The sequence below is a fragment of the Engystomops pustulosus genome, chromosome 1 (genome assembly GCF_040894005.1).
Source record: "Engystomops pustulosus chromosome 1, aEngPut4.maternal, whole genome shotgun sequence".
In the NCBI taxonomy this organism is placed as follows: Eukaryota; Metazoa; Chordata; class Amphibia; order Anura; family Leptodactylidae; genus Engystomops; species Engystomops pustulosus.
Window position 1 is genome coordinate 1,365,429 of NC_092411.1, and position 13,634 is coordinate 1,379,062.

At 48.2% G+C, this 13,634-nt stretch overlaps 1 protein-coding gene across 1 annotated transcript in view; it reads left to right on the forward strand.

The window, feature by feature from the left end:
• Window positions 1-13,634, forward strand: part of GALT (galactose-1-phosphate uridylyltransferase) — a 42,030-nt gene that overhangs the window by 16,280 nt on the left and 12,116 nt on the right. Inside the window, exons 3-9 of the mRNA XM_072155228.1 lie at window positions 1,755-1,830; window positions 2,747-2,795; window positions 2,873-3,002; window positions 6,095-6,151; window positions 6,827-6,949; window positions 7,017-7,149; window positions 7,230-7,313. Of these exons, the coding sequence (XP_072011329.1) occupies window positions 1,755-1,830; window positions 2,747-2,795; window positions 2,873-3,002; window positions 6,095-6,151; window positions 6,827-6,949; window positions 7,017-7,149; window positions 7,230-7,313 (652 nt within the window). The remainder of the gene's footprint in view (window positions 1-1,754; window positions 1,831-2,746; window positions 2,796-2,872; window positions 3,003-6,094; window positions 6,152-6,826; window positions 6,950-7,016; window positions 7,150-7,229; window positions 7,314-13,634) is intronic.

The following is a 13,634-nucleotide window of genomic DNA, read 5'->3' on the forward strand; positions in this document are numbered from 1 at the left end:
AATCATACCTCACACTGCTGTGCTCTATGCTCTCTGCAGCCAGTGTTATGTACTGTCCCTAGAGAGATGTGTAATCAGACCTCACACTGCTGTGCTCTGTGCTCTCTGCAGCCAGTGTTATGTACTGTCCCTGGAGAGATGTGTAATCAGACCTCATACTGCTGTGCTCTGTGCTCTCTGCAGGCAGTGTTATGTATTGTCCCTGGAGAGATGTGTAATCAGACCTCACACTTCTGTGCTCTGTGCTCTCTGCAGCCAGTGTTATGTACTGTCCCTGGAGAGGTGTGTAATCAGACCTCACACTGCTGTGCTCTGTGCTCTCTGCAGCCAGTGTTATGTATTGTACCTGGAGAGATGTGTAATCAGACCTCACACTGCTGTGCTCTGTGCTCTCTGCAGCCAGTGTTATGTATTGTCCCTGGAGAGATGTGTAATCAGACCTCACACTGCTGTGCTCTGTGCTCTCTGCAGCCAGTGTTATGTATTGTCCCTGGAGAGATGTGTAATCATACCTCACACTGCTGTGCTCTATGCTCTCTGCAGCCAGTGTTATGTACTGTCCCTAGAGAGATGTGTAATCAGACCTCACACTGCTGTGCTCTCTGCAGGCAGTGTTATGTATTGTCCCTGGAGAGATGTGTAATCATACCTCACACTGCTGTGCTCTATGCTCTCTGCAGCCAGTGTTATGTACTGTCCCTAGAGAGATGTGTAATCAGACCTCACACTGCTGTGCTCTCTGCAGGCAGTGTTATGTATTGTCCCTGGAGAGATGTGTAATCAGACCTCACACTTCTGTGCTCTGTGCTCTCTGCAGCCAGTGTTATATATTGTCCCTGGAGAGATGTGTAATCAGACCTGACACTGCTATGCCCTGTGCTCTCTGCAGTGTGAGGTCTGATTACACATCTCTCCAGGGACAATACATAACACTGGCTGCAGAGAGCACAGAGCACAGCAGTGTGAGGTCTGATTACACATCTCTCCAGGGACAATACATAACACTGGCTGCAGAGAGCACAGAGCACAGCAGTGTGAGGTCTGATTACACATCTCTCCAGGGACAATACATAACACTGGCTGCAGAGAGCACAGGGCACAGCAGTGTGAGGTCTGATTACACATCTCTCCAGGGACAATACATAACACTGGCTGCAGAGAGCACAGAACACAGCAGTGTGAGGTCTGATTACACATCTCTCCAGGGACAATACATAACACTGGCTGCACAGAGCACAGCAGTGTGAGGTCTGATTACACATCTCTCCAGGGACAGTACATAACACTGGCTGCAGAGAGCACAGAGCACAGCAGTGTGAGGTCTGATTACACATCTCTCCAGGGACAATACATAACACTGGCTGCAGAGAGCACAGAGCACAGCAGTGTGAGGTCTGATTACACATCTCTCCAGGGACAATACATAACACTGGCTGCAGAGAGCACAGAGCACAGCAGTGTGAGGAATGATTACACATCTCTCCAGGGACAATACATAACACTGGCTGCAGAGAGCACAGAGCACAGCAGTGTGAGGTCTGATTACACATCTCTCCAGGGACAATACATAACACTGGCTGCAGAGAGCACAGGGCACAGCAGTGTGAGGTCTGATTACACATCTCTCCATGGACAGTACATAACACCTGCTGACAGGTTTCCTTTTAGAGTTGTTTGACCTCGGGAGTTGACTCTTCCATTTGGTCCTTGACTCCTCCTCTATGACATCATGTTCTTTACTCTTTGCCCTGTAGATAAATCCTGACTACACGGGAACATTTATCTTCCAAAATGATTTCCCAGCGCTGCAGCCGGACGCCCCGGATCCAGGTGAGAAGCATCTGCTTGTTTTTCATAATATTTTTCATGCTGGACTCCAAAAAGTTTTCTCCAGGCCCTAAAGTGAAAAACCTTTGTAAAGTAACGGCTGAGTATCGGGTTAGTGCAGAGGAGGAGGCGTCTGGGTAACAGCTCAGTGCAGAGGAGGCGGCGTCTGGGTAACGGGCGAGTGCAGAGGAGGAGGCGTCTGGGTAACGGGCGAGTGCAGAGGAGGAGGCGTCTGGGTAACAGCTCAGTGCAGAGGAGGAGGCGTCTGGGTAACGGGCGAGTGCAGAGGAGGAGGCGTCTGGGTAACGGGCGAGTGCAGAGGAGGCGGCGTCTGGGTAACGGGCGAGTGCAGAGGAGGAGGCGTCTGGGTAACGGGCGAGTGCAGAGGAGGAGGCGTCTGGGTAACGGGCGAGTGCAGAGGAGGAGGGGTCTGGGTAACGGGCGAGTGCAGAGGAGGCGGCGTCTGGGTAACGGGCGAGTGCAGAGGAGGAGGCGTCTGGGTAACGGGCGAGTGCAGAGGGGGAGGCGTCTGGGTAACGGGCGAGTGCAGAGGAGGAGGCGTCTGGGTAACGGGCGAGTGCAGAGGAGGAGGCGTCTGGGTAACGGGCGAGTGCAGAGGAGGCGGCGTCTGGGTAACGGGCGAGTGCAGAGGAGGAGGCGTCTGGGTGACGGGCGAGTGCAGAGGAGGAGGCGTCTGGGTAACGGGCGAGTGCAGAGGAGGAGGCGTCTGGGTGACGGGCGAGTGCAGAGGAGGAGGCGTCTGGGTGACGGGCGAGTGCAGAGGAGGAGGCGTCTGGGTAACGGGCGAGTGCAGAGGAGGAGGCGTCTGGGTAACGGGCGAGTGCAGAGGGGGGAGGGGCGGCTCAGAGGTGTCCGTGTATTTATAAATGTCTCTCGGTTTCCGTCTTTTGGATCCTAGGACCCGGGGAACATCCTTTGCTCCGGACCGGATCTGCTCGTGGAGTTTGGTAGGTCGCTTTCTTGGTCTGTCACAGATTTATTGTCTATGACTCCTCTGCTTCTATCCATCTGTCCATCTTCCCAGCCAGGTCATGTGCTTCCATCCCTGGTCAGATATCACCCTGCCACTAATGTCCTCAGAGGAGGTCCGAGCAGTGATTGACAAGTGGGCGGAGATTAACACTGACTTGGGTGCTACGTATCCATGGGTACAGGTGAGAAACAGATAAAACTTTCTTATCCTGCATTGTCAGCATTCTGTGGAGAATCCTCATAATCCGGGTCCTGTGGCCTCACCCATTACTTACAGATCAGGGCGTTATTTAGGGTCACATAGTTATACAGGAGGAGCTGGGGGCGGAGCTGTGATCTCCACTTGATGTCAGGGGGGTGGAATTTTTTTAAGGAAAAATACAGACTGAAAAACTCTGACTTCCCTTTGTTGTGTTTCCTAAATACAGATCCACAATTGTTTTAATTGGTTGTATCTGTTATCAGCAGCTTAACTCTCTTTGTTACATTGTATCAGTGCAGGTAACATAAACTCAGCAGATGACACGCCCACGCTGATCTCTGGTCCCTCCCCAGCGGCATCATATAATGTTATATTACATCCTCCTGGGCGGTATAATATCTAGTATTATATTATATTATATTACATCCTCCTGGGTGGTATAATATCTAGTATTATATTATATTATATTACATCCTCCTGGGTGGTATAATATCTAGTATTATATTATATTATATTACATCCTCCTGGGTGGTATAATATCTAGTATTATATTATATTACATCCTCCTGGGCGGTATAATATCTAGTATTATATTATATTATATTACATCCTCCTGGGTGGTATAATATCTAGTATTATATAATATTATATTACATCCTCCTGGGTGGTATAATATCTAGTATTATATAATATTATATTACATCCTCCTGGGCGGTATAATATCTAGCATTATATTATATTATATTACATCCTCCTGGGTGGTATAATATCTAGCATTATATTATATTATATTACATCCTCCTGGGTGGTATAATATCTAGCATTATATTATATTATATTGCATCCTCCTGGGTGGTATAATATCTAGTATTATATTATATTATATTACATCCTCCTGGGTGGTATAATATCTAGTATTATATTATATTATATTACATCCTCCTGGGTGGTATAATATCTAGCATTATATTATATTATATTACATCCTCCTGGGTGGTATAATATCTAGTATTATATTATATTATATTACATCCTCCTGGGTGGTATAATATCTAGTATTATATTATATTATATTACATCCTCCTGGGTGGTATAATATCTAGTATTATATTATATTATATTACATCCTCCTGGGTGGTATAATATCTAGCATTATATTATATTATATTACATCCTCCTGGGCGGTATAATATCTAGCATTATATTATATTATATTACATCCTCCTGGGTGGTATAATATCTAGTATTATATTATATTATATTACATCCTCCTGGGTGGTATAATATCTAGTACTATATTATATTATATTACATCCTCCTGGGCGGTATAATATCTAGTATTATATTATATTATATTACATCCTCCTGGGTGGTATAATATCTAGTATTATATTATATTATATTACATCCTCCTGGGTGGTATAATATCTAGTACTATATTATATTATATTACATCCTCCTGGGTGGTATAATATCTAGCATTATATTATATTATATTACATCCTCCTGGGTGGTATAATATCTAGTATTATATAATATTATATTACATCCTCCTGGGTGGTATAATATCTAGTATTATATAATATTATATTACATCCTCCTGGGCGGTATAATATCTAGTATTATATTATATTACATCCTCCTGGGCGGTATAATATCTAGTATTATATTATATTATATTACATCCTCCTGGGTGGTATAATATCTAGTACTATATTATATTATATTACATCCTCCTGGGTGGTATAATATCTAGTATTATATTATATTATATTACATCCTCCTGGGTGGTATAATATCTAGTATTATATAATATTATATTACATCCTCCTGGGTGGTATAATATCTAGTATTATATAATATTATATTACATCCTCCTGGGCGGTATAATATCTAGCATTATATTATATTATATTACATCCTCCTGGGTGGTATAATATCTAGCATTATATTATATTATATTACATCCTCCTGGGTGGTATAATATCTAGCATTATATTATATTATATTACATCCTCCTGGGCGGTATAATATCTAGCATTATATTATATTATATTACATCCTCCTGGGTGGTATAATATCTAGTATTATATTATATTATATTACATCCTCCTGGGCGGTATAATATCTAGTATTATATTATATTATATTACATCCTCCTGGGTGGTATAATATCTAGCATTATATTATATTATATTACATCCTCCTGGGCGGTATAATATCTAGCATTATATTATATTATATTACATCCTCCTGGGTGGTATAATATCTAGTATTATATTATATTACATCCTCCTGGGTGGTATAATATCTAGTACTATATTATATTATATTACATCCTCCTGGGCGGTATAATATCTAGTATTATATTATATTATATTACATCCTCCTGGGTGGTATAATATCTAGTATTATATTATATTATATTACATCCTCCTGGGCGGTATAATATCTAGTACTATATTATATTATATTACATCCTCCTGGGTGGTATAATATCTAGTATTATATAATATTATATTACATCCTCCTGGGTGGTATAATATCTAGTATTATATTATATTATATTACATCCTCCTGGGTGGTATAATATCTAGTACTATATTATATTATATTACATCCTCCTGGGCGGTATAATATCTAGTATTATATTATATTATATTACATCCTCCTGGGTGGTATAATATCTAGTATTATATTATATTATATTACATCCTCCTGGGTGGTATAATATCTAGTATTATATTATATTATATTACATCCTCCTGGGCGGTATAATATCTAGTATTATATTATATTATATTACATCCTCCTGGGTGGTATAATATCTAGTATTATATTATATTATATTACATCCTCCTGGGCGGTATAATATCTAGTATTATATTATATTATATTACATCCTCCTGGGTGGTATAATATCTAGTATTATATTATATTATATTACATCCTCCTGGGTGGTATAATATCTAGTATTATATTATATTATATTACATCCTCCTGGGTGGTATAATATCTAGTATTATATTATATTACTTCCTCCTGACACGACACTTTGTATTGTATTTACAGATTTTTGAGAATAAAGGAGCCATGATGGGCTGCTCCAATCCTCACCCGCACTGCCAGGTAATCTGTATGGAGGATAAAGAGGGGATGTGATGATCTGCAGTCTATGTGTTGGGGGTTGCAGAAGTCGTCACACTCCTTAATCTTTATTTTTCTTTTTATTTATTTTGGTGGATATTTCTCGTCATAGAGAAACACAAAAGTATTTGTGAAGTATAAAGACAAATATCTGTGCGTTACTAAAAATTGTTTCAAATAAAAAAACTGAGCAAATGTATTCCCCCCCACCCCCCTGTAGTTATAATCCCGGGTCCTATTCCCTGTACAAGTCATCCAGTTCATAAATAGAGAAGTGTGGATGATATTTATCCTCTGTATAACGACTGATGATCTGTGAAGGTCTCAGGGGTTTGTTAGAGAACATTGGTGAACAAACTGCATCATGAAGCCTCAGGAGCGCAGCACAGCAGAGCGCAGCACAGCAGAGCGCAGCACAGCAGAGCGCAGCACAGCAGAGCGCAGCGGAGCTCATCCTCCTCCTCCTCCTCGCCTAGGACTGGAGGGCGGGCGCTGGCTATGGGGCTCATCCACAGCTTTGTTGGAGGTTGGAGGACCTACCTCTGCTCTGCACTCCATGGATACGGCTCTGTATATCCCAGTGCTTTACACTGCAGCACAGCAGGTTATGGGCCCAGGGGTAGCACTGATCCGTGTGATTATTCTCTACTCTATAAGATCTGGGCCAGTAATTTCCTTCCAAACGAGGCTCGGACTGAGGACCGGACACAGAGGGAATACCTGGAGAGGCACGGCACCCCCATGTTACTGGAGTATGGGCGACTGGAGGAGGAGAGGAAGGTGGGTGTCATGTGATGTGTGGGGGGTGAGCAGATGGTATGAGGGGTAACGTCTTCTGTGCCCCCAGGAGCGCCTGGTGCTGAGTAATGACCACTGGCTGGTGCTGGTCCCGTACTGGGCCGTGTGGCCCTTTCAGACGCTTCTTCTCCCACGTCGCCATGTGACCCGTCTGCAGGACCTCAACAGCGCGGAAAGGGACGGTAGGTATTTGTATTCCTCTGACATCTTCCTGTGCCTCCACCATGGACCCACTTTCCAGTCACGATTGGCTTCTCCTCAGGTTTGGCTTCCATCATGAAGCGGCTCCTCTCCAAATATGACAACCTGTTTGAGATCTCCTTCCCCTACTCCATGGGCTGGCACGGTGAGTGGATCCGAGGGATCTCCAGACCAGGACTGATGCGAGGAGCCCCTAAAATGTCATTATTACACACATGGTCCACAACCGTAGAGTCATCTGCTCATATACAAGGCTCTGTGGACGCCCCTGCACAGAACAAGAGTCCGCACTCACCAGGTTTCTGTATTTTCCTGACTATAATAATTGTAGATTCGCACTGAAGGCCTCAGCACTCTGACTTATCACATGTGGAATTATAGAGCAAACAGTGCGAGACCACGGAGACTCTCTGATATTCCAGCTCCTTCTGCTGTGGTCACTACTCTGCACAGTCTGGGCTTCTCTCCATGAGGTACAAGAGGTAGTCACCTGCAGAGAGAGGTACAAGAGGTAGTCACCTGCAGAGAGAGGTACAAGAGGTAGTCACCTGCAGAGAGAGATACAAGAGGGAGTCACCTGGAGAGAGAGAGATACAAGAGGGAGTCACCTGGAGAGAGAGAGATACAAGAGGGAGTCACCTGGAGAGAGAGAGATACAAGAGGGAGTCACCTGGAGAGAGAGAGATACAAGAGGGAGTCACCTGGAGAGAGAGAGATACAAGAGGGAGTCACCTGGAGAGAGAGAGATACAAGAGGGAGTCACCTGGAGAGAGAGAGATACAAGAGGGAGTCACCTGGAGAGAGAGAGATACAAGAGGGAGTCACCTGGAGAGAGAGAGAGAGATACAAGAGGGAGTCACCTGGAGAGAGAGAGAGAGATACAAGAGGGAGTCACCTGGAGAGAGAGAGAGAGATACAAGAGGGAGTCACCTGGAGAGAGAGAGAGATACAAGAGGGAGTCACCTGGAGAGAGAGAGAGATACAAGAGGGAGTCACCTGGAGAGAGAGAGAGAGATACAAGAGGGAGTCACCTGGAGAGAGAGAGAGAGAGATACAAGAGGGAGTCACCTGGAGAGAGAGAGAGAGAGAGATACAAGAGGGAGTCACCTGGAGAGAGAGAGAGAGAGAGAGATACAAGAGGGAGTCACCTGGAGAGAGAGAGAGAGAGATACAAGAGGGAGTCACCTGGAGAGAGAGAGAGAGAGATACAAGAGGGAGTCACCTGGAGAGAGAGAGAGAGAGAGATACAAGAGGGAGTCACCTGGAGAGAGAGAGAGAGAGAGATACAAGAGGGAGTCACCTGGAGAGAGAGAGAGAGAGAGATACAAGAGGGAGTCACCTGGAGAGAGAGAGAGAGAGAGATACAAGAGGGAGTCACCTGGAGAGAGAGAGAGAGAGATACAAGAGGGAGTCACCTGGAGAGAGAGAGAGAGAGATACAAGAGGGAGTCACCTGGAGAGAGAGAGAGAGAGATACAAGAGGGAGTCACCTGGAGAGAGAGAGAGAGAGATACAAGAGGGAGTCACCTGGAGAGAGAGAGAGAGAGATACAAGAGGGAGTCACCTGGAGAGAGAGAGAGAGAGATACAAGAGGGAGTCACCTGGAGAGAGAGAGAGAGAGATTCAAGAGGGAGTCACCTGGAGAGAGAGAGAGAGAGATACAAGAGGGAGTCACCTGGAGAGAGAGAGAGAGAGATACAAGAGGGAGTCACCTGGAGAGAGAGAGAGAGAGATACAAGAGGGAGTCACCTGGAGAGAGAGAGAGAGAGATACAAGAGGGAGTCACCTGGAGAGAGAGAGAGAGATACAAGAGGGAGTCACCTGGAGAGAGAGAGAGAGATACAAGAGGGAGTCACCTGGAGAGAGAGAGAGATACAAGAGGGAGTCACCTGGAGAGAGAGAGAGATACAAGAGGGAGTCACCTGGAGAGAGAGAGAGAGAGATACAAGAGGGAGTCACCTGGAGAGAGAGAGAGAGAGATACAAGAGGGAGTCACCTGGAGAGAGAGAGAGAGAGAGATACAAGAGGGAGTCACCTGGAGAGAGAGAGAGAGAGATACAAGAGGGAGTCACCTGGAGAGAGAGAGAGAGAGATACAAGAGGGAGTCACCTGGAGAGAGAGAGAGAGAGATACAAGAGGGAGTCACCTGGAGAGAGAGAGAGAGAGATACAAGAGGGAGTCACCTGGAGAGAGAGAGAGAGAGATACAAGAGGGAGTCACCTGGAGAGAGAGAGAGAGAGATACAAGAGGGAGTCACCTGGAGAGAGAGAGAGAGAGATACAAGAGGGAGTCACCTGGAGAGAGAGAGAGAGAGATACAAGAGGGAGTCACCTGGAGAGAGAGAGAGAGAGATACAAGAGGGAGTCACCTGGAGAGAGAGAGATACAAGAGGGAGTCACCTGGAGAGAGAGAGAGATACAAGAGGGAGTCACCTGGAGAGAGAGAGAGAGAGATACAAGAGGGAGTCACCTGGAGAGAGAGAGAGAGATACAAGAGGGAGTCACCTGGAGAGAGAGAGAGAGATACAAGAGGGAGTCACCTGGAGAGAGAGAGAGAGATACAAGAGGGAGTCACCTGGAGAGAGAGAGAGAGATACAAGAGGGAGTCACCTGGAGAGAGAGAGAGAGAGAGATACAAGAGGGAGTCGCCTGAAATGGTTTTTCCATAGTCTTGAAGGAGTTCCCGGAGTGTTGGCCCTTTTGCCTTCACTCTGCAGTTCAGTTCCCCCCAAACCATCTGGATTTGGTTAAGGTCTGGTCATCTGGAGTAGCCCCCATCACTCTCCTTCTGGGTCTGAAAGCTTTTGCACAGCCTGTAGGTGTTTGGCATCATCGTCCTGTTGAAATATAAATTATGGTCCAACGAAACGCAAAGCGGATGGAATAGAAGCCGCTGCAAGATGCTGTGGTCATCCTGCTGGGCCAGTATAATCCTCAACAGTGTCACCAGCAAAGTCCCCCACACCATCACACCCAACAGTGTCACCAGCAGAGCCCCCCGACACTATCACACCCAACAGTGTCACCAGCACAGCCCCCCCACACCATCACACCCAACAGTGTCACCAGCACAGCCCCCCCACACCATCACACCCAACAGTGTTACCAGCACAGCCCCCACACCATCACACCCAACAGTGTCACCAGCACAGCCCCCCCACACCATCACACCCAACAGTGTTACCAGCACAGCCCCCCACACCATCACACCCAACAGTGTCACCAGCACAGCCCCCCACACCATCACACCCAACAGTGTCACCAGCAAATCCCCCCCACACACCATCACACCCAACAGTGTCACCAGCACAGGATTGCATCCTCCTGGGTGGTATAATATCTAGTATTATATTATATTATATTACATCCTCCTGGGTGGTATAATATCTAGTATTATATTATATTATATTACATCCTCCTGGGTGGTATAATATCTAGCATTATATTATATTATATTAAATCCTCCTGGGTGGTATAATATCTAGTATTATATTATATTATATTACATCCTCCTGGGCGGTATAATATCTAGCATTATATTATATTATATTACATCCTCCTGGGCGGTATAATATCTAGTATTATATTATATTATATTACATCCTCCTGGGTGGTATAATATCTAGTATTATATTACATAATATTATATTACATCCTCCTGGGCGGTATAATATCCACACCATCACACCCAACAGTGTCACCAGCACAGTCCCCCACACCATCACACCCAACAGTGTCACCAGCAAATCCCCCCCCACACCATCACACCCAACAGTGTCACCAGCACAGCCCCCCCCCCCACACCATCACACCCAACAGTGTCACCAGCACAGCTCCCTCCCCACACCATCACACCCAACAGTGTCACCAGCACAGCCCCCTCCCCACACCATCACACCCAACAGTGTCACCAGCACAGCCCCCTCCCCACACCATCACACCCAACAGTGTCACCAACACAGCCCCCCACACCATCACACCCAACAGTGTCACCAGCACAGCTCCCCACCCCCACACCATCACACCCAACAGTGTCACCAGCAGAGCCCCCCACACCATCACACCCAACAGTGTCACCAGCAGAGCCCCCCACACCATCACACCCAACAGTGTCACCAGCACAGCCCCCCCACACCATCACACCCAACAGTGTCACCAGCACAGCCCCCCACACCATCACACCCAACAGTGTCACCAGCACAGCCCCCCACACCATCACACCCAACAGTGTCACCAGCACAGCCCCTCCACACCATCACACCCAACAGTGTCACCAGCACAGCCCCCCACACCATCACACCCAACAGTGTCACCAGCACAGCCCCCCACACCATCACACCCAACAGTGTCACCAGCAAATCCCCCCCACACCATCACACTCAACAGTGTCACCAGCAAATCCCCCCCACACCATCACACCCAACAGTGTCACCAGCACAGTCCCCCACACCATCACACCCAACAGTGTCACCAGCACAGCCCCCCACACCATCACACCCAACAGTGTCACCAGCACAGCCCCCCACACCATCACACCCAACAGTGTCACCAGCACAGCCCCCCACACCATCACACCCAACAGTGTCACCAGCACAGCCCCCCACACCATCACACCCAACAGTGTCACCAGCACAGTCCCCCACACCATCACACCCAACAGTGTCACCAGCAAATCCCCCCCACACACCATCGCACCCAACAGTGTCACCAGCACAGCCTCCCCACACCATCACACCCAACAGTGTCACCAGCACAGCCCCCCACACCATCACACCCAACAGTGTCACCAGCAAAGCCCCCCCATACCATCACACCCAACAGTGTCACCAGAGCAGCCTCCCCATACCATCACACCCAACAGTGTCACCAGCAAAGCCCCCCCCCCCACCCAACAGTGTCACCAGCACAGCCCCCCACACCATCACACCCAACAGTGTCACCAGCACAGCCCCCCACACCATCACACCCAACAGTGTCACCAGCACAGCCCCCCACACCATCTAACCCAACAGTGTCACCAGCACAGCCCCCCACACCATCACACCCAACAGTGTCACCAGCACAGCCCCCCACACCATCACACCCAACAGTGTCACCAGCACAGCCCCCCACACCATCACACCCAACAGTGTCACCAGCACAGCCCCCCACACCATCACACCCAACAGTGTCACCAGCACAGCCCCCCACACCATCACACCCAACAGTGTCACCAGCACAGCCCCCCACACCATCACACCCAACAGTGTCACCAGCACAGTCCCCCACACCATCACACCCAACAGTGTCACCAGCAAATCCCCCCCACACACCATCGCACCCAACAGTGTCACCAGCACAGCCTCCCCACACCATCACACCCAACAGTGTCACCAGCACAGCCCTCCCCACCATCACACCCAACAGTGTCACCAGCACAGCCCCCCCCACACTATCACACCCAACAGTGTCACCAGCACAGCCCCCCACACCATCACACCCAACAGTGTCACCAGCACAGCCCCCCCACACACCATCACACCCAACAGTGTCACCAGCAAATCCCCCCAAACACCATCACACCCAACAGTGTCACCAGCACAGCCTCCCCACACCATCACACCCAACAGTGTCACCAGCACAGCCCCCCACACCATCACACCCAACAGTATCACCAGCACAGCCCCCCACACCATCACACCCAACAGTGTCACCAGCACAGCCCCCCACACCATCACACCCAACAGTGTCACCAGCACTGCCCCCCACACCATCACACCCAACAGTGTCACCAGCACAGTCCCCCACACCATCACACCCAACAGTGTCACCAGCACAGCCCCCCGCACCATCACACCCAACAGTGTCACCAGCACAGTCCCCCACACCATCACACCCAACAGTGTCACCAGCACAGCTCCCCCCCCCACACCATCACACCCAACAGTGTCACCAGCACAGCTCCCCCCCCCCCACACCATCACACCCAACAGTGTCACCAACACAGCCCCCCACACCATCACACCCAACAGTGTCACCAGCACAGCCCCCCACACCATCACACCCAACAGTGTCACCAGCACAGCCCCCCGACACTATCACACCCAACAGTGTCACCAGCAGAGCCCCCCACACCATCACACCCAACAGTATCACCAGCACAGCCTCCCTACACCATCACACCCAACAGTGTCACCAGCACAGCCCCCCACACCATCACACCCAACAGTGTCACCAGCACAGCCCCCCACACCATCACACCCAACAGTGTCACCAGCACAGCCCCCCACACCATCACACCCAACAGTGTCACCAGCACAGCCCCCCACACCATCACACCCAACAGTGTCACCAGCACAGCCCCCCACACCATCACACCCAACAGTGTCACCAGCACAGTCCCCCACACCATCACACCCAACAGTGTCACCAGCAAATCCCCCCCACACACCATCGCACCCAACAGTGTCACCAGCACAGCCTCCCCAC